This window comes from Macaca thibetana, chromosome 2, assembly GCF_024542745.1.
Source record: "Macaca thibetana thibetana isolate TM-01 chromosome 2, ASM2454274v1, whole genome shotgun sequence".
Lineage (NCBI taxonomy): Eukaryota > Metazoa > Chordata > Mammalia > Primates > Cercopithecidae > Macaca > Macaca thibetana.
In genome coordinates, this window is record NC_065579.1 from 27,565,729 (window position 1) to 27,591,859 (window position 26,131).

At 40.4% G+C, this 26,131-nt stretch overlaps 2 protein-coding genes across 2 annotated transcripts in view; both read left to right on the plus strand.

Moving 5' to 3' along the window:
- LOC126946724 (non-histone chromosomal protein HMG-17-like) overlaps positions 1-26,131 on the plus strand; it is a 1,084,902-nt gene that overhangs the window by 172,720 nt on the left and 886,051 nt on the right. The gene's annotated exons all lie outside the window — the stretch shown is intronic.
- LOC126946709 (adenosylhomocysteinase-like) lies at positions 20,606-22,354 on the plus strand. Its single transcript, XM_050777357.1, is given in 2 exon segments — positions 20,606-21,335; positions 21,338-22,354. Coding segments are annotated over 2 exon segments (1,296 nt in total). The 5' UTR covers positions 20,606-20,671; the 3' UTR covers positions 21,970-22,354.

Here is a 26,131-nt window from a genome sequence, read left to right on the forward strand (position 1 = left end):
CGGTGCCATCTCAGCTCACTACAAGCTCCGCCTCCTGGGTTCACACCATTCTCCTGCCTCAGCCTTCCGAGTAGCTGGGACTACAGGCACCCACCACCACGCCCTGGGACTACAGGCACCCACCACCACGCCTAGCTAATTTCTTTTTGTATTTTGAGTAAAGACAAGGTTTCACTGTGTTAACCAAGAAGGTCTCGATCTCCTGACCTGGTGATCCACTTGCCTTGGCCTCCCAAACTGCTGGGATTACAGGAATGAGCCACCACACCTGGCCAATGTTAGTTAAATTTCTATACACAAATAACATCTAAGCTGAGAACCAAATCAAGAACATAATCTCATTCACAGTAACCACAAAAAGAATCAAATATCTACAAATACAGGTAACCAGCAAGGTGAAAGACGTCTACAAGAATTACAAACACTGCTGGAAGAAATCAGAAATGACACAAATAGAAAAACATTTTATGCTCATGGATAGGAAGATTCAACATTGTGAAAATGGCCATACTGCCCAGAGCAATTTACAGATTCAATACTATTCCTATCAAACTACCAAAGACAATTTTTTACACTTAGAAATAATCATTATAAAACTCATATGGAACTATAAAAAGATCCGGAGTAGCCAAAACAGTCCAAAGCAAAAACACAACAAAACAAAAATAAAGCCAGAGGCATCACACTACCTGATGTCAAACTACACTATGAGGCTACAGTAACTAAAACAGCATGGTACTGATACTAAAACAGCCACATAACACAATGGAACACGTTAGACAACATAAAAATAAAACCACACACGTACAACCATCTAATCTTCAACAAAGCCAACAATAACACACACACAAAATGGGGGAAAGGACTCTCTATTCAGTAAATGGTGTGAGGATAACTTGGTAGTCATATGTAGAAGACCAAAATTTGACTCTTACCCATTCACCATGTACAAACATCAACTCAAGATGGATTAAACACTTTAATGTAAAACCTAATACTCTAAAAACTCTAGAAGAAAATGTAGGAAGTAACATTTGGACTTCTGACTCCAAAAGCAATCGCAACCAAAACAAAAATTGGCAAGTGTGACCTCATTAAACTAAAAAGTCTATGCACAGCAACAGAAATGATCAACAGACAGCCTACAGAATGGGAGAAAATATTCACAATCTATGCATCCAACAAAGTCTAACATCCAGAAACTGTCAGGTCTCCAAGCCAAAGCTAAGCCATCACATCCCCTGTGACCTGCACATACACATCCAGATGGCTGGTTCCTGCCTTAACTGATGACATTCCACCACAAAAAAAAAGTGAAAATGGGCTTTCCTGCCTTAACTGATGACATTACCTTGTGAAATTCCTTTTCCTGGCTCATCCTGGCTCAAAAGCTCCCCCACTGAGCACCTGGTGACCCCCCACCCCTGCCCCCCAGAGAACAAGCCCCTTTGTAATTTTCCTTTACCTACCCAAATCCTATAAAACGGCCCCACTCCATCTCCCTTCACTGACTCTCTTTTCAGACTCAGCCCGCCTGCACCCAGGTGATTAAAAAGCTTTATTGCTTACACAAAGCCTGTTTGGTAGTCTCTTTACATGGACACGCATGACATTTTGGTGCCATGACTCGGATCAGGGGACCTCCCTTGGGAAATCAATCCCCTGTCCTCCTGCTCTTTGCTCCATGAGAAAGATCCACCTACGACCTCGGGTCCTCAGACCGACCAGCCCAAGGAACATCTCAGCAATTTTAAATCCAGTAATCGGCCTCTTTTTACTCTCTTCTCCAACCTCTCTCACTATCCCTCAACCTCTTGCTCCTTTCAATCTTGACACCACACTTCAATCTTTCCCTTCTCTTAATTTCAGTTCCTTTTCCTTTTCTGGTAGAGACAAAGGAGACGCGTTTTATCCGTGGACCCAAAACTCCGGCGCCAGTCACGGACTCAGGAAGACAGTCTTCCCTTTGTGTTTAATCACGCAGGGACACCTGCCTGATTATTTATCAATGTTTCAGAGGTGTCTGACCACACAGGGACATCTGCCTTGGTCCTTCACCCTTAGTGGCAAGTACCACTTTTCGGCGGGGGGGGCAGGAACCCCCGACCCCTTCTCTCCCTGTCTCTACCCCTTCTCTGCTTTTCTGGGGGCAAGAACCCCTCAACCCCTTCTCCACTTTTCTGGGGGGCAAGGACACCCCGACATCTTATTTCTGCACCCAGACCGCTTATCTTTGTATCTCAACCCCTTTCCCGCTCTTCTGGAGGGCAAGAACCCCCTGACCCCTTATCTCCTGTCTCTACCTTCTCTTTTCTCTGGGCTTGCCTCCTTCACTATGGGCAACCTTCCACCCTCCATTCCTCCTTCTTCTCCCTTAGCCTGTGTTCTCAAGAACTTTAAACCTCTTCAACTCACACCTGACCTAAAATCTAATGCCTTATTTTCTTCTACAATGCCGCTTGACCCCAATACAAACTCGACAGTAGTTCCAAATAGCCAGAAAATGGCACTTCCGATTTTTCCATCCTACAAAATCTAAATAATTCTTGTCGTAAAATGGGCAAACAGTCTGAAGTGCCTGATGTCCAGGCATTCTTTTACACATTGGTCCCTCCCTAGTGTCTCTGTTCCCAATGCAACTCGTCTCAAATCTTCCTTCTTTCCCTACCCCAAGTGTCCCTGAGTCTTTCTAATCTACCTTTTCTACAGACCCATCTGACCTCTCCCCTGCTCGCCAGGCTGAGCTAGGTCCCAATTTTTCCTCAGCCTCTGCTCCCCAACCCTATAATCCTTTTATCACCTCTCCTCCTCACACCCAGTCAGGCTTACAGTTTCCTTCCGCAACTAGCCCTCCCCGACCTGCCCAGCTATTTCCTCTTAAAAAGGTGACTGGAGCTAAAGACACAGTCAAGATTAATGCTCCTTTTTCTTTATCTGACCTTTCCCAAATCGGTCAGCATTTAGGCTCTTTTCCATCAAATATGAAAAACCCAGCCCAGTTCATGGCTCATTTGGCAGCAACCCTGAGACACTTTACAGCTCTAGACCCTAAAAGGTCAAAAGGCCGTCTTATTCTCAATACACATTTTATTACCCAATCCACTCCCAACATTAAATAAAACCCCAAAAATTAAATTCCAGCCCTCAAACCCACAACAGGACTTAATTAACCTCACCTTCAAGGTGTACAATAATAAAGAGGCAGTTGAGTAGCAATGTATTTCTGAGTTGCAATTCCTTGCCTCCACTGTGAGAGAAAGCCAGCCACATCTCCAGCACACAAGAACTCCAAACGCCCGAAGCGCAGCTGCCAGGGGTTCATCCAGAACCTCCTCCCCCAGGAGCTTGCTACAAGTGCTGGAAATCTGGCCACTAGGCCAGGGAATGTCCACAGCCCACGATTCCTCGTAAGGCATGTCCCATCTGTGCGAGACCCCACTGAAAATCGAACTGTTCAACTCACCTGGCAGCCACTTCAAGAGCCCCTGGAACTCTAGCCCAAGGCTCCCTGACTGACTCCTTCCCAGATCTTCTCGGCTGAGCAGCTGAAGACTGACACTGCCTGATTGCCTCAGAAGTCTACAGGACCATCACAGACGCTCCAGGTAACTCACAGTGGAAGGTAAGTCCGTCCCCTTCTTAATCAATACGGAGGCTACCCACTCCACATTACCTTCTTTTCAAAGGCCTGTTTCCCCAGCCTCCATAACTGTTGTAGGTATTGATGGCCAGGTTTCTAAACCTCTTAAAACTCCCCAACTCTGGTGCCAACTTTGACAACATTCTTTAATGCACTCCTTTTTAGTTATCCCCACCTGCCCAGTTCCCTTATTAGGCCAAGACATTTTAACTAAATTATCTGCTTCCCTGATTATTCCTGGGCTACAGCCGCACCTCATTGCTGCCTTTTCCCCCAGTTCAAAGCCTCCTTCGCATCCTCCCCTTGTATCTCCCCAACTTAACCCACAAGTATAGGATACCTCTACTCCCTCCATGGCGACTGATCATGCACCCCTTACCATCTCATTAAAACTTAATCACCCTTACCCCACTCAATGCCAACATCCCATCCCACAGCACACTTTAAAAGGATTAAAGCCTATAATCACTCACCTGTTAGAGTATGGCCTTTTAAAGCTTGTAAATGCCCCTTACAATTCCCCCATTTTACCTGTCCTAAAACCAGACAAGACTTGCAAGTTAGTTCAGGATCTGTGCCCTTACCAACCAAACTGTTTTGCCTATCCACCCCGTGGTGTCAAACCCATATACTCTCCTACCCTCAATACCTCCCTCCACAGCCCATTATTCTGTTCTAGATCTCAAACATGCTTTCTTTACTATTCCTTTACAGCCTTCATCCCAGCCTCTCTTCGCTTTTACTTGGACTGACCCTGACACTCATCAGGCTCAGCAAATTACCTAAGCTGTACGGCCATAGGGCTTCACAGACAGCCCCCATTACTTCAGTCAAGCCCAGATTTCTTCCTCATCTGTTACCTATCTCGACATAATTCTCACAAAAACACACGTGCTCTCCCGTGCTCTCCCTGCTGATCATGTCTGGCTAATCTCCCAAATCCCAATCCCTTCTACAAAACAACTCCTTTCCTTCCTAGGCATGGTTAGTGCGGTCAGAATTCTTACCCAAGAGCCCGGACCACGTCCTGTAGCCTTTCTGTTCAAACAACTTGGCCTTACTGTTTTAGCCTAGCCCTCATGTCTGCATGCAGCGGCTGCTGTTGCTTTAAAACTGTTAAGAGGCCCTACAAATCACAAACTATGCTCAAATTACTCTCTAAAGTTCTCACAACTTCCAAAATCTATTTTCTTCCCCCCATCATCGCTCAAGACAATGCTTATGCTGATAAGGTAGCTAAAAAAGCAGCCATCAAAAGGCATCAGATCCCATCGCTTAGGACAATGCTTACGCTGATAAGTTAGCTAAAAAAGCAGCTAGCGTTCCAACTTCTATCCCTCACGGCAGTTTTCACATGGTCACTCCCACCTACTCCCCCACTGAAACTTCCACCTACAATCTCTTCCCACACAAGGCAAATGGTTCTTAGACCAAGGAAAATATCTCTTTCCAGACTCACAGGCCCATTCTATTCATAACCTCTTCCATCTAGGTTACAAGCTGCTAGCCTGTCTCTTAGAACTTCTCATTTCCTTTCCATTCTAGAAATCTATCCTCAAGGAAATCACTTCTCAGTGTTCCATCTGCTATTCTACTACTCCTTAGGAATTTCTCAGGCCCCCTCCCTTCCCTACACATCAAGCTCGGGGATTTGCCCCGGCCCAGGACAGGCAAATTGACTTTACTCACATACCTCAAGTCAGGAAACTAAAATACCTCTTGGTCTAGTTAGACGCTTTCACTGGATAGGTAAAGGTCTTTCCTATAGGGTCTGAGAAGGTCACTGCGGTCATTTCTTCCCTTCTGTCAGACATAATTCCTCGGTTTAGCCTTCCCACCTCTATACAGTCCAATAGCAGACCAGCCTTTATTAGTCAAATCACCCAAGCAGTTTTTCAGGCTCTTGGTAGTCAGTGAAACCTTTATATCCTTTACCGTCCTCAATCTTCAGGAAAAGTAGAACAAACTAATGGTCTTTTAAAAACACACCTCACCAAGCTCAGTCACTAACTTAAAAAAGACTAGACAATACTTTTACCACTTTCCCTTCTCAGAATTCAGGCCTGTCCTCGGAATGCTACAGGTTCCAGCCCATTTGAGCTCCTGTGTGGACACTCCTTTTTATTAGGTCCCAATCTCATTCCACACACCAGCCCAACTTGAACTGCACCCCAAAAACTTAGAGCCTAAAAACTCACCAAGCAAGTAATTACACTGAACCCCCTTAGGCTCTAATTAGATGTCCTAGGTCCTCCCAATTCTTAGTCCTTTAATACCTGTTTTTTCTCCTTCTCTTACTCAGACCTTGTGACTTCCTTCAATTCATACAAAACCGCATCTGGGTCATCACCAATCATTCTATACGACAAATGCTCCTTCTAACAACCCCACAATATCGCCTCTTGCCACAAAAGCTTCCTTCAGCTTAATCTCTCCCACTGTAGGTTCCCATGCCGCCCCTAATCCCACTTGAAGCACCCCTGAGAAACATCACCTGTTATCTCTTCATATCACCCCCCAAAAATTTTCTCTGCCAACACTTCAACACTATTTTATTTTTCTTATTAATATAAGAAGACAGGAATGTCAGGCCTCTGAGCCAAAGCTAAACCATCATGTCCTCTGTGACCTGCATGTACACATCCAGATGGCCGGCTCCTGCCTTAACTGATGACATTCCACCACAAAAGAAGTGAAAATGGCTGTTCCTGCCTTAACTGATGACATTACCTTGTGAAATTCCTTTTCCTGGCTCATCCTGGCTCAAAAGCTCCCCCACTGAGCACCATGTGACCCCCCCACACCCCTACCCTCCAGAGAACAACCCCCCCTTTGACTGTAATTTTCCTTTACCTACCCAAATCCTCTAAAACGGTTCCACCCCTATCTCCCTTCGCTGACTCTCTTTTCGGACTCAGCCCACCTGCACCCAGGTGATTAAAAAGCTTTATTAATCACACAAAGCCTGTTTGGTAGTCTCTTCACACGGACACGCATGACAGAACCTACAGGAAACTTAAAACAAATTTACAAGCAAAAAAATCCCATTGAGAAAATGGACAAAGGACATGAACAGACACTTCTCAAAAAGAAGACATATATGCAGCCACCATGCCCATGAGAAAATGCTCATTAATCATTAGAGAAATGAAAATCAACACAATAAGACACCACTTCACACCAGTCAGAATGGTAATTATTAAAAAGTCAAAAAATAATAGATACTGATGAGGTTATGGAGAAAAAGGAATACTTATTCAGTGCTGGTGGGAATGTCAATTAGTGCAGCCACTGTGTAAAGTAGTTTGGAGATTTCTCAAAGGATATAAAACAGAACTGCCATTTTACCCAGCAATCCCATTGCTGGATACATACCCAAAGGAATATACATTGTTCTACCATAAAGAAACATTCATGCCTATGTTCTTCACAGCACTGCTCACAATAACAAATAATGGAATAAACCTAGATGCCCATTCATAGTAGACTAGATCAAGAAAATATGGTACATTTAAAAAAAAAAAGAAAATATGGTACATATACACCATGGAATACCATGCAGCTGCAAAAAAAAAAAAAAAAAAAAAAAAAAAAAAAAAAAAAAATCAAATGTTGGGATCCACTCAGGATGGTGGCAGAAATATTAAAGGGAAATATTAGGGAAAGTTATAGGGAATAGTCACAAATCTTTTTGGAAGGCCAAAAGGTTACATAGCTTATAATAACTGAACAGGATGAAGGCAGTGGTTCTTACCTTAGAGCATTAGGTCATAGGGTAAATATTAGGGACATCAGAGGCTTCTCCAGTTAAGTCTGACTTACCCTACCTCCAATAACTAACCTTTGAGCCAGATGGCCCTCTCGCGGGGGGGGGGAGGTCGACCAGGGATATTGCCCCCTAATAGTACTTACTTTAGACCACAGTACCTGAGTCACTCACAGAACTACTCTCTTACCCATGTTAAATTACCTCTATTTGTGTTGACTCAAGCTTTTGTTAACTAATCTTAATGAATAAATGCAAGGCTCCCAAGCTGATGGAGGCCGGCTGCAGTGACAAACCTCTCTTGGTGTGTAGGCGGTCGGACATTCTGCAGGACTGGCAAAACAGAATATCTGCATATCAGTGTACGTTTTATTCATCCATCTTTTGGGTCACGGTCTGCGGACAAACCCCCGCAGCTAGTGCCCTCAAGAAAGGAGCGCTGCTTCAATCAAATCATGTCCTTCACAGCAACATGGATTCAGCTAGAGGCCATTATCCCAAGTGACTTATCGCAGGAACAGAAGACCAAATACTGTATGTTATCACTTGTAAGTGGAAGCTAACCTGTGAGTACACATGGACACAAAGAAGGGAACAAAAGACATTAGGGCCTACTTGAAGTGGAGCATGGAAGGAGGGTGAGGATCAAAAAGTTATCTCTAGGGTACTATGCTCATTAGCTGGGTCACAAAATGATCTGGTCATCAAACCCTCATGACATGCAATTTACCCATGTAACAAACCTGCACATGTATCCCTTGAACCTGAAATAAAAGTTGGAAAGAAAAAAAAATCACTTACGTTCTTTTCCAGTCTTGAAGCTCACTTCCTCTCATTCTTCCCCACAACCTCCTCAACTGAAAGACCTATAGAACGCTAAGGAACCAGGAACTTCTGTGCATCATTGATTGTGTCTGTGCTGTTCCCTCTACTTAGAAAGCTTTCTTTGCTTGTACTCAAGGTGAATTCTTTTTCTTAATTTCATTTTTAAATAGCATCTTCACTGAAATGCCTATCCCTCCAGCTGCTACCAAAACTTCCACTATCACTGCCTAGCGAAAAGTACTGCTACCTCTGTTTCCTCAGAATTGTGTATAAACTATTGTTATTACCACATATGTTGTATTATATAGAACTAGGCTGGTGTTATGTACTGAACTATGTCCCCCAGAAATTTTCATATGTTGAAATTCTAGTACCCAGTAACTCAGAATGTGGTCATATTTGCAGACACGTTATTTAAATAGGTGATTAAATTAAAACAAGATCTTAAGGACGGCCCTAATCCAATATGGCCAATGTCCTTATAAGAAGGAAATTTGAGGCTGGGCACAGTGGCTCATGCCTGTAATCCCAGCACTTTGGGAGTTCAAGGTGGGCGATCACGAGGTCAGGAGATCAGGACCATCCTGGCTAACATGGTGAAACCCCGTCTCTACTAAAAATACAAAAAAATTAGCCTGGCGTGGTGGCGGGCGCCTGTGGTCCCAGTTACTCGGGAGGCTGAGACAGGAAAATGGCATCAACCCAGGAGGTGAGGCTTGCAGCAAGCTGAGATCGCAACATTGCACTCCAGCCTGGGCAACAGAGCGAGACTCCATCTCAAAAAAAAAAAAAAGAAGAGGAAATTTGAACACAAGTACATACAAAGGGAATCCTGCCTCTGGGTTGCCTGTGGACTCAACCTGCATTATTCTCTCTGCCCATCTATACATAAAACAAATATATATGTTATATGTACATTTACATATAGTTATATATATAAATGTATATATGTGTATATATGTATATGTATTCACACATCCTATTGGTCCTACTTTCTTAGAGATCCCTAATAGAGACTAATAGAGATAGCATCTATCTTAATCACTCAATGCCAAGTTCTAACATCAGAACCACATCTAGTTAAATAATATAGTATAACTACAGGTGCATGTGTATAAAGTTTTTCTCAGGTAGTATCCTAATTTATACACACACACACCACACACAACTCATTTGATCCTTACAAGAACTTCATGAAAGAAATATTATTACTTCAACTTTAACTGTGAAGTTCAGTAATTTGCCCAAAGTTAGTCATCTAGTAAGTGACAGTAGTACATTTTGAAACAAAGCAATCTAGCTGGAGGGCCTCTTCTTATCACTATCCTAAGCTATAAAACATTATGAAAATATTTTTATTCTGTTAAAAAGAAAACATAGTATGTAACCCAATGCCTGGTACAATATTGATATTCCATAAATGTTTATTGAATAAATGAGTGAATAACATCATTAATAAATATTCAATCATAAAATGAGATAACAGTATCATTATATAATTGTTCTACATAATTACAAAAATACAAACACTCATACTTGGAGATTAGGCCATTTGTGAAGTGTTGCTCGGTTTCAAAGACCAAGGTATGACACACACAGCACTATTTATTAATCTGCTCAATGTTATATGGTGATGGAAGGATAACATGTGTGCAAACTACTTTATAAGGCTTGTAAGTATCAAATAGTAATATATCCTTTAAGTAGTTTCTTTAAGAAAAGAATGAGATTCCACTAAATTATTTTTCATATACCTAAGGATATTATCCAAAGCCCTACTTTTTAAATCAAACATAACTAAATTATAGGAAGATTTATCATATGGTCATCATTGATTTTATTCTGGAATGTTTCACAACTTTTTCTTCATAAATTTTTGTAACTTGCTGTGAGTTGTATAGGGGCTACTAGATGAATATGTATTTATTTCATGCCTGGGATTTTTTTTTTTTTTTTTTTTTTGAGACAGTCTTGCTCAACTGCCCAGGCTAGAGTGCAGTGGCACCATCTCGGCTCACTACAATCTCTGCCTCCCAGATTCAAACAATTATTGTGGCTTAGCCTCCCAAGAAGCTGGGATTTCAGGCATGTACCACCGCACCTGGCTAATTTTTATATTTTTAGTAGAGACAGGGTTTCACCATGTTGTCCAGGCTGGTTTCAAACTCCTGGCCTCAAGCAATCTGCCTGCCTCGGCCACCCAAAGTGCAGGGAGTGCACCCAGTGCCTGGGATTTGTTAGAAAACAAAGTTTTATCCCAATAGAACTATTATGTTGACTGTCTCAAATTCAAACAATTCAAATATAGAGACGTAATGTGAGATATTAAAAATTATAAAACATCCAAATAACTTAGGTATTTAATCTTGTTCTAAATGTTAGTTTAAAAACTAGAAATAATGCATCATTGATCCCTGTCACCTACTTTAAAGTTGTCAGACAGGTACACTGACTAATACTAAGTTGAAAAGAAAGAAAACAAAAGCCTGACTGTTTTGAGTTTCTTGCTTCTCCAGTCCAATTTTCTGTCTCCCTTTTGTCTGCACACAGATTGTCCAGGCCTAGTGACAAGTTGAACAAATTGCCTTTTACTGTTCCTTTGATTTGTACAATAACATGTTAATTGCAACCCTGAGCTCTTCTTCTGCCCTATTGATTACATAATCACCTTTGCCAACTGATGCTGCCCAGAATGTCAAAAGGCATCCAGTAAAATGAAATACAAAATAAAATCTTTCTCTGCCTACCCTCCTCCAAGTAAATATAATTCCAACGCATCTGTAATCTCACATTGTTGGCAGGCCAAAAAGCCAAGTTTTAAAACTATATCCTGAAGTACTCCCTTCACCACCTCCAGCATTTCAGATCAGTCTTTGTTTCCTAACCCACTGATACCCAAGGGCTAGATTTGCCAGGAAGAATTAATGGTGATCATTATAATACAGAAAGCAACAGCTGCACCTATTCAGCTCTGTGTTAGTGATGCAGTTATGTAAAGCAAGGAGAAGCCAACCTAGACAGAAAAGCTTAGTAGTCTCATCTCTCACCTTGAAACAAACACCTTGCTATTTTAGTAAATCTATGCATATAACATGTTTGACATTTACGTTATTTGAATAAAAATATTGATAATAATTTGTCTGTATTGAATCTGAATATGTAAGAGACACAAAGAACACATGACAAAGTTCTAATACTTACTAATGGGTTTGCTAAGTACAGTAAGAGCTCAGCTATCAGAACCCTCATCTGGCAACAATTCCTAACCAGAATCTACCAAAATCCAGGAATCAAACAAATACAAAAGATACTTCGAAGAAACACAAGCATTGTCACATCTTCTATGTGTCAATTTGATACATTTATCAAATAGGAATACCTTAGCCTTTTACTCAACACCTAACATATTTAATCATTAAATTTTCGCCTCAGAGTCAATTAGAATCATCAAAGAAAGGCACTGTGGGTATCTGTCCCCTCCAAATCTCATGTTGAAATTTGTTCTCCAATGTTGGATGTGGGGCCTACTGGGAGGTATTTAGGTCTCCACGGTGGATCTTTCATGAATGTGTTGGAGCTCTCCTATTGGTTATGAGTGAGATTTATGTTTTTTCTGTGGTAACATATATCTGAAGTGTTCACACTGGGACAGAGGAGGATTCCTCTCACCTCTGAAATAGTAAGGCTGTGATTTATCTAGGTTGGTTGTCCACTCCTCCATCCTAAACCAGAGGCACATGTCTCAGACAGTCCTACAACGTATATATATCACTTACTGTCCTTCAGTTGCATACGTTAAGAGCTGAAACCAGCAAGAACTACTGTCAAAGTAGAATTATCAGTTTACCTAAAGCTACTTTATTCTCTACAGTTATCTTGATATGTATCTGCTAGCTGTGTGACCTTAAGCAAGATACTTCTTTGTGCTTCTGTAAAATGGATCCAACAAGAACACATAGTAGGAATCTTATGTGGGATACATAAGACACCACTGTAAAATATTTAGCATGGTACCTGACACATGGCACACACTCAATAAAGTTATGTTTCGAAGTCAAAGAATTCAGAGAATTGCTATTATGTTATCGATAAGCACTTTTCAAAGCATCTAATGAAGGATCATATTAACCCTACCCCTGGCCCTCGTCCCACCCCAGGTCATCATAGACCAACTTTTCTGCATTGCACTGCTTGGAAGTCATGATAATTTCCAATTACTTTAAAAGTTCCAAAATGTGTGCCTTCAATTTCTGAACGTATGTCATTGTAGACCGCTATGTTTGTGGACCAACATCCACCCACAAAACATACTTTGAGTAACACTTTAATAGAACACCATCATTGTCTCCTAAGACAGTAAAGTTAAAAATAATGAATTGTCACCATCTTTTTTTTTATCTGAGTCCTTTGAAATTATCTACATAGAATAGGTGGGGCTCCAGTGTATAAACACAAAATTGAATGTATAAATGCTGGCAATATGTGCATATTCAAGCAAATACATTCACTTGATCAGTTTCTATAAATGAAGAAAAAAGAATTTAGGGAGTCAGAATTATCAAAAATCATATATAAATTATCTCAAGGATTATGTATCAAAGTCTTTTCAACTTTATTTATATTCACTTGCCAGTGTCAATTCCTCCATCGGAAAAAAATATAGGTGAAGTACTCTACGTAGCAGTGTGATGTTATTTAAAAAAAATCAGAATACAGTAAATTGCATCATTTATCAATATAGTCGATAGTAATTCTACACCAGACCTGCACTTGACACAGCCATGTAACTTATTACCAGTCCCTAGCCATCAGAACATGCACAGAAAAGTATTTTCAAAAGCACTTACCATTTATTCAAAGTGTTTTGAAGTATGAGAAGAGCTAAATTCCTAAAGCAGTCAGTATATACTTCAAGCCAAGCACACTTAAAATCATACATGAATAGTTTTGACTACTAAAAGAAAAATAATAGTCAATAATTAATTCTACAATTACTTTTTATGTACACCAGTACAAAAATATTTGAAGTTTATAATATTGCATATAAATTACTACTTATAATGAAAATGTAACCAGTTGATTTTTTAGTAGTTTTGACTTACTATTTCTTAGAAAACAAAACCACCAACAAAACAAATACCTATTATGCTTTGAAATTTTAAATTAGGCTGACTTCAAAGAAATTAACAGATGTTGTATTTATCTCCTTAAGTAGTTCCCTACTCTTGACGTATAAACTCATTATATTTCTGCTAACAATAATATATATTACTTTATGTATAACGTGTTACATAATCTTAGAAGAATCAAGTTGAAAAGTTTTAAACTATTACCTAGTTAAAACTGACCATCAGTCAGTTTTTTCAGTAACAGAAATCTTCAAGTTTTGTGGCTGGGGAAATAAAAATGTAAACCGCACTGGATACCCCTACCCATCTACTAGAACAACAAAAGGAAACAAATAGGCAACACAAAGTGCTGGCAAGCATCCAGCACCACAAAAACTCATACATTTCTAGTGGGAATGAGAATGATGCAGACCTTTTTAATAACAGTTCGAAAGTTCCTTACAGTCACTTATTACATAATTCAATAAATTTATACCTAGGTATTTTCCCAAGAAAAATGAGAATATATGTAAGATTGGAGAGTTGATACTATGTGTGGTTGTGACTGGGTAACAACTATGGTTTGTAACAAATACCAATAGCACCAAGAAGGCCTGCAATGCTTAGCTTTCTTTAAGTAAATATCATAGCAATTTTTAATGTTTTTTATTTTCTTTATTGAAAAACAAAAAAATTATATATTTACTGTGTAAAACATTATATGTTGAAACATATATACATTGTGGAATGGCTAAATCAAATTAACATATGTATTACCTCACATAGTTATCATTTTTCTGATGAGAACCCTTAAAATCTACTGTTAGCATTTTTAACTATAGTCACCACATTGTACAAATGATTTCTTGAACTTTTTCTTCCTATTTACAGGAAATTTTTTGTCCTTTGACCAAAGTCTGCCCAACCCCCACTCCCTCATCACCGCCCCAGCCTCTAGTAACCATCACTCTACTCTCTACTTCTATGAGTTCAACTTTTTATGATTCCACATGTAACTGAGATCATGTGGGGTTTGTCATTCTGTGCCTGGCTTACTTCACTTTAACATAAAGTCCTCCAGGTTCATCCATGTTGTCACATTTGACTATTTTATGGCTGAATAGTATTCCATTGTGTATATATGCCATTTTTTTTAATTCATTCATCCATTGACAGACACTTAGTTTGATTTGCTATCTTGGCCATTGTGAATAATGCTGCAATGACCATGAAAGTGCAAATATCTTTTCAATATACTAATTTCACTTCCTTTGGCTATATACCCTATAACAGGAATGCTGGATCTTATGGTAGTTCTGTTTTTATTTTTTGAGGAGGCTCATACAGTTTTTTATAATGACTACACTAATTTTACATTCACAGCAATAGTGTGTAAGAATTTCTTTTTCTTGGCTGGGCACGGTGGCTCACGCCTGTAATCCCAGCACTTTGGGAGCCCGAGGTGGGTGGATCACCTGAGGCTAGGAGTTCGAGAGAAGCCTGGCCAACATGACAAAACCCCATCTCCACTAAAAACACAAAAATTAGCCAGGTATGGTGGCCGGCGCTTGTAATCCCAGCTACTCAGGAGGCGGAGGCAGGAGAATTCCTTGAACCCCGAAGGCAGAGGTTACAGTGAGCCAAGATCGTGCCACTGAACTCCAACTTGGGCAACAAGAGTGAAACTCCATCTAAAAAAAAAAAAAAAAAAAAAAACTTCATTTTTCTTTACATCCTCACCAACACTTATCTTTCATCGTTTTTAAAAAGCCTTTCTAACAAGTGTGAGCTGATAACTCCTTGTGGTTTTAATGTGTATTTCTCTGATCATTAGTGATGTTGATCATTTTTTCACATACCTGTTGGCCATTTTTATGTTTTCTCTTGAGAAACGTCTGTCCACGTTCTTGCCCCATTTTTTAATCAGGCTATTTATTTTCTTGCTATTGAGTTGACTTCCTTATATATTTTGGATATTCACTTCTTACCAGACTTTTGGTTTGCAAATATTTTCTCCCATTCCATAGGATGTCCCTCCATCCTGTCAATTGCTTCCTTTTTTAATGCAGATTATAACTTTGATATAATTCCATTTGTTCTTGCTTTTGCTGCCTATTCTTTTGGGGTTATAGATAAAAAGAAATCATTATGCAGATCAATATCATGGAGCTTTTCCTCTGTATTTTTTCTGATGGCTTTATAGCTTGGCATGTTATTTCTAAGTCCTTAATTCATTTTGGATTTATTTTAGTATATGGTATGAGATAAGGGTCTAATTTCATTCTTCTGCATGTGGACACAGTTTTACCAACAAAATTTTATTTAAAAGATTGTCCTTCACACATTGTATATTCCTGGCATCTTTATAAAAAAAATCAGTTGGTCATAAATGCATGGATTTATTTCCAGTCTCTCTATTCTGTCCCATTGATCTATGTGTCTATTTCCATGCCAGTACCATGCTGTTTTTTTTATTACTGTAGCTTTGTAGTATATTTTAAAATCAAATGATGTAATAATTCCAGCTTTATTTTTCTTGCTCAAGATTGCTATAGGTATTTGTCGTCTTTTGTGGTTTCATATGAATTTGGGGATTGCACTTTATCTTTTCAAAAAACCAACTCTTAGTTTCATTGATCTTTTACATTGTTTTTCTACTCTATTTCTGCTCTAAGCTTTATTATTTCCTTCTTTTTACTAACTTCAGGGTTAGTTTGTTCTTTTTCTAGTTCCTTGGGGTATAGTCTTTGGTTGCTTACTTGATCTCTTTCTTATTTTTTGATGTAAGCATTTAGTGCTATAAAACTCCCTGTTAGAACTACTTTTGCTTCATCTCATAAGTTTAGTATGTTGTGTTTTCATTTTCATTTGTCTCAAGTTTTTTAAATTTCCCTTTTAATTTCTTCATTGACCCACTAGTTGTTTAGGAGTAAGTTGTTTAATGTTTACGTATTTGTGAATTTTTCCACAAATTCGAGGTGTTTTTGATACCCAATTTCATACCATTGTGATCAGAAATGATACATAATTTCAGTATTTTAAAATATGCTAAGACTTATTTTGTTGCCTAACATATGATCTACCCTAGAGAACGTTCTGTGTGCACTTGAGAAATACGTGTATTCTGCTGCTGTTTGGTGAAATGTTCTGTATTTGTCTGTTAGGTCCCATTTGGTCTAAAATATAGTTTAAGTCTGATATTTTCTTGTTTATTTTTATCTGGATGATTGGTTCACTGCTAAAAGCGGTGTATTAAAGTACCATATTATTGTATTGCAGTTTATTTCTCCCTTCAGTTCTATTAATTTTTTTTATATTTAGGTGCTCCAATATTGAATGTATCTACAATTGCTATATCATCTTGCTGAATTGACCCTTTTATCATTACAAATTACCTTCTTTGTAATTACCTTCACTTTACAGTTTTGACTTAAAGGCTATTGTATTTGATGTAATTTTTAACCTATGCTCTTTTTTGGATCTATTTGCATAAAATATCTTTTTCTATCTCTTCACTTTCAGACTACTTGTGTCCTTACAAGTGAAATGAGTTTCTTTTAGGCAGCAAATGGTTGTATTTTGGTTCTTATATTCATTCAGCCACTCTGTGCCCTTTGTTTGAAGAATTTATTTACATTCGAGGTAATTACTGATAAGCAAGAACTTACCACTACCCTTTTGCTAATTGTTTTCCATCTTTTCTTAAGTCTTTTTTCATCATCTTCTCTTGCCGTCTTCCTGTGTAAGTGTTTTTCTCTAGTGGTATCCTTTGGTTCTTTACTATTTATCACATATCCACGATAGGTTTTTGCTTTATGGTCACCATGAGGCTTATGAAAATATCTTATAACAGGCTGTTTAAAGCTGGTAACAACTTAACTTTGATCTCACACACACACACACACACACACACAGTCCACATTTTTACTCCACTCTCTATATTTTGAATTTTGATGATATAATTCATATCTTTTATATTGCATATCCCTTAACAAATTATTGTAGCTATTAATACTTTTAATAGTTTTGTCTTTTAACCTTCATACTGAAGATATAATGGCTTACATTCCATTAGAGTATTTGAGTATTCTTCTTCTGACTGTGTGCTTACTTTTACCTATGAATTTTATATTTTCATATGTTTTCATGTTACTAATTAGCAACCTCTTCTTTCAGCATGAAGAGCTCTCTTTAGCATTTACTGTAAGACAGATCTCATGGTAATGAACTACCTCAAATTTTGTTTGTCTGGAAAAGTCTTTCTCTCTCCTTTATTTCTGAAGAACAGACTTTCCAGGCACAGTATTATTGACAGACGGTTTTTTTTTTTTCCTTCAGAACTATAAATATATCATCCCACTCTCTCCTAGCCTGTAAAATTTCTGTTGAGAAATCTGCTAGCCTATTGAAACTCCTTTAAATATTACTTGCTTCTTTTCTCTTACTCCTTTCAGAATCCTCTCTGCTTTGATTTTTGACAATTTGATTATAATAGGTATTGGGCTAGGCCTGTTCAGATTGAACCTAATTGTAGACCTTTGAGATTCCTGTACCTAGATGTTTGTATCTTTCCCTAGGTTTGGAAAGTTTCCACTATTTTTTTTTTAAATAAGCTTTCAACACATTCACCTTCCCTTTCTCTTTCTTGAAGTCCTTTGACTTGAAAATTTGCACTTCTGATGCTGTCCCACTAATCCCATAAACGTTCTTCATTACATTTCATTCTTTTTTTCTTTTTGCTCCTCTGACTACATCTGTTCAAATAACCTATCTTTGAGTTCAGATGCGCTTCGACTTGATCAATTCTGCAACTGATTCTCTCTTGCTCTCTTTCTCTCCCCACTTTTCTCTCTCTCTCTCACACACACACAAACACACACACACATTTTTCACTTCATTGATTGCATTAGCTCCAGAATTTCTATTCAATTTTTTAAACATTTATAACTCTATTAAATTTCTCATTTTGGTCATTTATTGTTTTCTTCATTTTTTTGAATCATTTCTCTGGGTTATTTTTTTGTTTTTTTTTTAAGTTCACTGAGCTCACTTGAAACAGTATTTTGAATTATTTTCAGGCTACTCAAGCGTTTTTATTTATTTAGGATCATCACTGGCACTTTATTTCCCTTCAGAGATACCGTGTTTCCCTCATTGTCCTTGATTTTTCAGGCCATGCATTGGTATCTGCCCATCTGAAGAAGTATACACTTAATTATGTCTTCATAGGCTGGCTTTGTCTGAGAAAGCCCTTTACTTGCCAGCCCACTCAGAAATTGTGGGCAGGCCTTCTGGCATAGTTTATCAGAAGGCTTGCTGCTGGAGTCATCTAGCTACTGGCTTGGTGCCTGGGTCTGCCACTGGGTGGTTCTGGATCCACTGGAATGGGCCTGTCAAGTGGGTCTACTGGGGTGAGCCTGGAACCTATACCCCTGAGAACTAACCTGACACCCATGTCCACAGGGGCTGACTTGGCACTGACGTGGGCTGTGAGTCTGAATCTGAAGGGGCTGGCCAGGCAGTAGGATGGGTCTGAAGTCTGTCCTCTGGAATGGGCCTGGATCCTAAGTCTTCAAGGGTAAACCTAGGCCTTAGGTCCACAGACTCTACTCTTCATGAAGCTTGGATATGTACGAGTGTTGCTGGAGCCTCTCTCTGCTGGGGAGCCTGGAGCCTGTGTCCACGTGTGTTGACATAGTGCCTAAAGCCATGTGCAAATCTGGCATTGGAACAGGCATAACACCTAGGTCTGTATGGATCAACTTAGTTCTGGCCTCGGCTGGATCCTAGGATGGGCCTCATGTCTGGAGGTGTAGGAGTTGTCCTACTGCTAGATGGACCTGGAACTTTCATCTGGAGGGGCTGGCCATGGGTGCTGGCCTAATGACAAGGGCTTTGGGAGTAGACTTGGGCTATGACAAGCCTAAAGCCTAGGGCCATAGGGGTCAGCCTGATACTGGGGGTGGTCTGGAGCCTGGAATCAGCCTGGCCCTGAGCAGGTCCAAATGCTGGTGCCACTGGTATAGGCCCAAAGCCCAGCTCCACTGGAGCTGGCCTGGCATTGAGGGTGGTCTGAAGCCTGGAGCCACTGAGGTTGGCCCAATGGTAGAGAAGACCAGAGGTTGAGTTCAGCAGGCAGGCCTGGAGCCTGGTGCTATGTGATATAGCGAAGCACTGGGGCAAGTGTAATAGCTCAGTCTGCAAGTTTCAGTCTGGCGCCTGTGTCCACAGAAGCCTGCCCCATGCTGGGTTTTACTATAGTGGCCTATGTTGGGGTCCAAGGCAAAGTCTGGTCCTCACTTCCCTGTCCTTCCCACATGCAGAGAGCATCCTTCTCCACACTGTGCTGCCTGCATTTGGGAAAAGGGTAATGCGGTTAATGTAAAACTGTTCTTTTTGACCTCTTCAATGCACCTTTTTTTCTCTTTCCTGTGCTACATCCAGGTGTTGTGATCTCTTACCTGGTTCCCTTAGCTCTTGTGAAGGTATTTTCACGCATGAATGGTTGTTCAAATTAATGTTTCTGTGGGGAAACAAGAGTGGGAAAGTCCTATTTCTCTATCTTGCTCTTTCCCTTCTCCTATCACAGAAATTCTAGACTGCTTTCAGGCAAAAGCTATTACAACAAAAAATTAGAAATAAGTGTGTGCAGATACAGACATGTCAAGAATATGAAGGCATGTGGCCACAATACAGTGACCTAAGACAAAATCTTTGCAGGATTTTTTCAGTAACAGGGCAATAAATGGAAAAATCCATATTCCAGATATTATCCCTCTCAGAAATACATATTTCTAGTTTGTGTCAACAAAATAAGCACATGCATTTATTTAAGGAATTAATGTGTTTCTGCATCAGGATGATATGAACTATGTAAGTTCAAATTTACTTCATCAAAAATACATGGCACAAAAAAAAAATGTGGCCTTTGGAGCAAACATATCTTCACCTTAACTACCCAAATGGATCTTCAGAGCATCAACTTTTAAAAAGATTATTAAATGATATCCCTGTGTCCAATATCTTTTTTAGTCATTCCTTTGCAATTACCCTCAGAACTTCTTCAAAACCTACACGAAGTGGCAATCTTTATAATCTGAAAATTTCCAAAAGTAAAATCTATCTCAGAGCACAACAATTCACCATCTGGTTTTTATCCCAAGAAGGACTGGTTATGTAGTGAATCTAGGTTCATATAACTAGCCAAGGAAACTATTTTAAAAGGAAAAACAAAGCTTTAATAAATATACACTTATGACCTGGTGCCGCCCGCCTAGTGCGTGTCCGTAGACTGAGGCCCAGCTCCCTTCGCCTGTTTTGAGCGCCTCCAGCATGTCTGACAAACTGCCCTACAAAGTCGCTGACATCGGACTGGCTGCCTGGGGACGCAAGGCCCTGGACATTGCTGAGAACGAGATGCCGGGCCTGATGCGTATGTGGGAGCAGTACTTGGCCTCCAAGCCACTGAAGGGTGCTCGTATTGCTGGCTGCCTGCACATGACAGTGGAGACGGCCATCCTCATTGAGACCCTCATCGCCCTGGGTGCTGAGGTGCAGTGGTCCAGCTGCAATATCTTCTCCACCCAGGACCATGCGGCAGCTGCCATTGCTAACGCTGGCATTCCGGTGTATGCCTGGAAGGGCGAAATGGACGAGGAGTACCTGTGGTGCATTGAGCAGACGCTGTACTTCAAGGACGGGCCCCTCAACATGATTCTGGATGACGGGGGCGATCTCACCAACCTCATCCACACCAAGTACCCGCAGCTCCTGTCAGGCATCCGAGGCATCTCTGAGGAGACAACGACTGGGGTCCACAACCTCTACAAGATGATGGCCAATGGGATCCTCAAGGTGCCTGCCATCAATGTCAATGACTCCGTCACCAAGAGCAAGTTTGACAACCTCTATGGCTGCCGGGAGTCCCTCATAGATGGCATCAAGCGGGCCACAGATGTGATGATTGCCGGCAAGGTAGCGGTGGTAGCAGGCTATGGCGAGTGGGCAAGGGCTGTGCCCAGGCCCTGTGGGGTTTCGGGGCCTGTGTCATCATCACTGAGATTGACCCCATCAATGCACTGCAGGCTGCCATGGAAGGCTATGAGGTGACCACCATGGATGAGGCCTGTCAGGAGGGCAACATCTTTGTCACCACCACAGGCTGTGTTGACATCATCCTTGGCTGGCACTTTGAGCAGATGAAGGATAATGCCATTGTGTGTAACATTGGACACTTTGACGTGGAGATCGATGTCAAGTGGCTCAATGAGAACGCCGTGGAGAAGGTGAACATCAAGCCGCAGATGGACCGGTACCGGCTGAAGAATGGGCGCCGCATCATCCTGCTGGCTGAGGGTTGGCTGGTCAACCTGGGTTGTGCCATGGGCCACCCCAGCTTCGTGATGAGTAACTCCTTCACCAACCAGGTGATGGCACAGATCGAGCTGTGGACCCATCCAGACAAGTATCCCGTTGGGGTTCACTTCCTGCCCAAGAAGCTGGATGAGGCAGTGGCTGAAGCCCACCTGGGCAAGCTGAATGTGAAGTTGACCAAGCTGACTGAGAAGCAAGCCCAGTACCTGGGCATGTCCCGTGATGGCCCCTTCAAGCCAGATCACAACCGCTACTGAGAGCCAGATCCAGTGGTTCCTCAGCCCACGACAGATGAGAAGGGGGTATATTGAAGGGCAAAGAGGAACTGTTGTTTGAATTTTCCTGAGAGTCTGGCTTAGTGCTGGGTCTTAAACCTCATAACAATGAGGTTAGTACTTTTAGTCCCTGTTTTACAGGGGTTAGAATAGACTGGTAAGGGGCAACTGAGAAAGAATAGAGAAGTGACAACCAGAGGTTGAGAGGGGCCAGAAAAACATGAATGAATGCAGGCAGATTTCGTGAAATCTGCCACCACTTTATAACTAGATGGTTCCTATCACAACCCTGGGTCAAAAAGAGAATAATTTGATCTATAATGTTAAAAGAAAGCAGGAAGGTGGGTAAATAAAAATCTTGGTGTCTAAAAGAAAAAATAAATAAATAAATAAATAAATACACACTTGTTTCCAGCACGGAGAATATAGTAAGGTGAGTAGGCACTTCACTCAGGCAAAACACTTAAGATATGCTCCTCAAACACACACATACACACATAATTAGCTATCAAGGTAAATAATATAATAATGCAACCTTTTTACATAAGTTTTGATTTTAAAAATCTAAATTTGATTATTTTGTTAATCGCAATTTTTTGCACCAATTTAAAAAAATTAAATCAAAGTTAATGCAAAAAATTATGATTAACAAAATATCAAATTTTAAACAAACCCATCATTCAAATCCGCACTAGTATAAGTCACTTCACTTGCCTGATTATTTGTTGGTAGAAGAGAAAAGAAAGGCATACAGAGGAAAAGTAAATCATCAGATTACCTTGTCATTATATTTTACCTCATGGAGACAGGTATCATGAGCTCAACCTGAGCTGTCGGAGGAGAGATTCGAGATTTTACACAAAGGAGGGATCCAACCGCACTTCTCCAACACCACTGGGAATACAAATGTGGTTTTGTGGATGGTAAAATTCAAATTGCACCAGCTTGTTCCCCAAACTAGGTAGTACAGAATTTCAGACTCTTGCAATTACCCTGCAAGGATAGCTCATGTGTAGTCAGGAAGAGAACTTCCTCAGTAACTGCCTTACACATACTTGAAGTTGGAGCTGGAGAACGTTATATTACACCTACATTCACATACAAAATTCTATTTGAACCTGTGGTGATCACCGGTCTCTCACACTCCACATACAGGCTTAAAGGCAGTAGAGGGACTAGGCACGGGCACCTTTCTTAATCTAGCAGCTGTTTTAAAATAATATCGCTCTAATAGTATGAATGCTCATTCTGATAGTATGCTTGCTCATTCTACAACCCCCACTTGGTTTCTGTAATACCATCCTTTTCTGTTCTGCTCCAAACTAACTATATCATTCCCACTGGACTGCTCCCCATCCCTATTCATTTGCCATCATTCTAGAAATATGGGGTTTTGAGTCACATGATAGCTGTATTCTAATCGTTCAACTCTTATCCACACATTCTGTGCTGAGTCAATCTTGGTATTTCTTTATCTGCAGAAAAGAATGATGGGGTCCTCAGACAGTAACTTGGATTGGGTGGCTGCAAGGTCTGAACTGGATTTTCTGTTTCTCATGTAGTATTCCTGCTGAGTCAGACTTCTTCTAGCAGGGTTAATGGAGGAGCTAACTTACCTCAGAGGGGTATTGAAAGGAACAGTCAGCATGATTAACACTGAGACTGGCAAAACACTGGAAATGAAGACCAGTTCTCTTCAGCATGTCAGGTAAAACTGAGACTATCATTTCAAATAATTCAGCCTCTTTACCTCTGTTACACCCACAATTATCTGAGTTATTTTTGTCATTTTTAGAGGGTCATTCAAGGTCAGGACACACTGGATTCGTAACCACAAAATCCCAAGAATGCAAACAGGTCTCTGCATCACTCAACTTCCCGGTGGAATTGCACTGAAATTTTCTGACATTATTCACCATCCTATTCCCACGGGTCTGAGTAGGAGAGTCTTCATTCCAAAGTGTGTGTTTTATGCTGAGTCCCGGAGCTTCTCCTCCTCCTAGCCACAACATCTTAGCCCCAGGCTCTCTTAAAAGTTTGTTCTTACTTGCAGTCCAGCACCTACACTGAGTCTCTTTTTTTTTCTATTGATAAATAGACATCCTCATGTCTCTCCTATATAGTTTACGCATTCATTTAACAAATGAATTCAGTGCCAGACACTGTAAAAGAAATTTACAACCGTCAATAAGGCTAGGGGTATATCTGCTTTCATGGACTGTATTTTTAGAAATAGCTGGTGCTTTACTCCATGGCTACTATGACTTTTCCTTCAGACATAAGTGTCTTGGACAAAATGCACCCTACCATCCTCATTTCTCTCCACAGCCCACTGAATTCTAGCTTTCATTTCCACACAATCCCATTATGTCATCAAAACTGGTCACACATTTTGTTTCAATCCAAGTAGCTATTTTAGTTTTATGTATCATTTATCCTTTTGCCTTCTCTTGGCCTCACTGAAGCACTTATTAATATTAACAATTCCATCATTCCAGAACCTCCACTTGGTTTCTGTAATACCATCCTTTTCTGTTTTGTTCCAGCCTCATCGGTCACTCATTCTTGACATCCTTTCTAGTTTTCTGCTTCCTTACTCCTCCTCATTTTATCCTTTACATAATAGGATTCATTGGGCTCCATTTTAAGCAATTTTATTCACTCTTTCCAAAGTGTCTTTATCTAGTTCTTCACCTACAATTGGGTGTGGATTTGTAATCAATTTCAAACTTGAATTTCCCAACTGCTTTACTGACATATTTATTTGGATCTTCATTTTAACCGTAACATGGCCCCAAACTAAATATATCATTCCCACTGTACTGCTCCCCATCCCTATTCATTTGCCATCATTCATCATCATTTCCATGTAGGAAATGGCACCATCATAAGCCAGAAACAAGGGTGTCTCCTTCGGAGTCATTCCATGTCACGTCTTGATTCTTCTTTATACCCACTGTTCCTGTCTGAGTTCAGGCTATGTCCATTTCCAATAAAAATTCCTATAAGAAACTCTAGTTGATCTTTTTGCCTCTAATCTTATTTTCTTCTAATCCTTCTTTTCCACAATGTTTTCATAGTGATATTTTATGAAGGCAAATTTGATGATGCTATTCCTGCTGTTCCCCTGTTTGAAACACTTTAAAGATTCCTCCTACCATGTATATAGCTTAGCATGACATACAAGCCTCTTCCTATATGACTCCCCAGCTGCCTATCCAGCACTGAATATTAACTGGCCACCCTCACTGCTGACATTCAGGTCACACGTCCAAATTTGCTAAACTGTTTCACAGGTCTCTGGGTCTTTGCATAGCTAGTCTCTACTCAAACAGTCATCCCATGCTCCTCATCCTTTTTTTCCTTGTCTTTTCCCACACATCTTTTCAAACCTGGCTCAAGTTTTCCCATCAGAAGTATTCTCTGACTCTTATACCCAGCCCTCACCACTGCCTTATCTAACTCTGATTCTGATGCTCATTTAGTCTGTTCTGTGTTTTTGCCTTTTACTATGACTTATAATTTTTTCTTGACAAGCAGACATAATGTACTTGGTAACAGTAACTGTGATAATAGGCCTTTAGTAAAGTGGTGAACAGGTGCTGAGTGGGGCCTATATTTCGGTTTTAGTCTCTTTGTGAGCTTGTGCCCCTGAACTATGAACTTCACAAGTGCTTCTCAGTATTTCCCTCCCTTAGGTTGGGCAGGATGGCTAGACAGGGCTGCAGTTGGGTATTTCCCTTTTCCCACGTGGAAGGCTACAGAAGGCTGGAGCTGGGTATTTTCCTTCTCCCAGATCAGTTAGGCTCTGATAAAACCTCAATAGTTTAGGCTCTGGTAAAATAGTTTCCCCTAAGGCAGGCCTTGTTAAGAACAGAACGCTGTAGTATATTTCGAAATGCTTACTTTTCGCCTCCTTCTGCCAGAACCATGAAGGGATTTTTCTCTACTCTTTACAATGAGAACTTGGTTGAACTCCTGGAAATAAAACTCACAAAAGACCCCAATAACTAGGTCCCCCTAGAATTTTTATCTCTCAGCCTTTTTAATTCAAGTCTTTAGCAATTTGTCAACTATACTTAGGTTTTTCTACCCTGGCAGCACTGGTTACTGTGCTTGTGGATTTCTGCTCTGGTTAACTGTC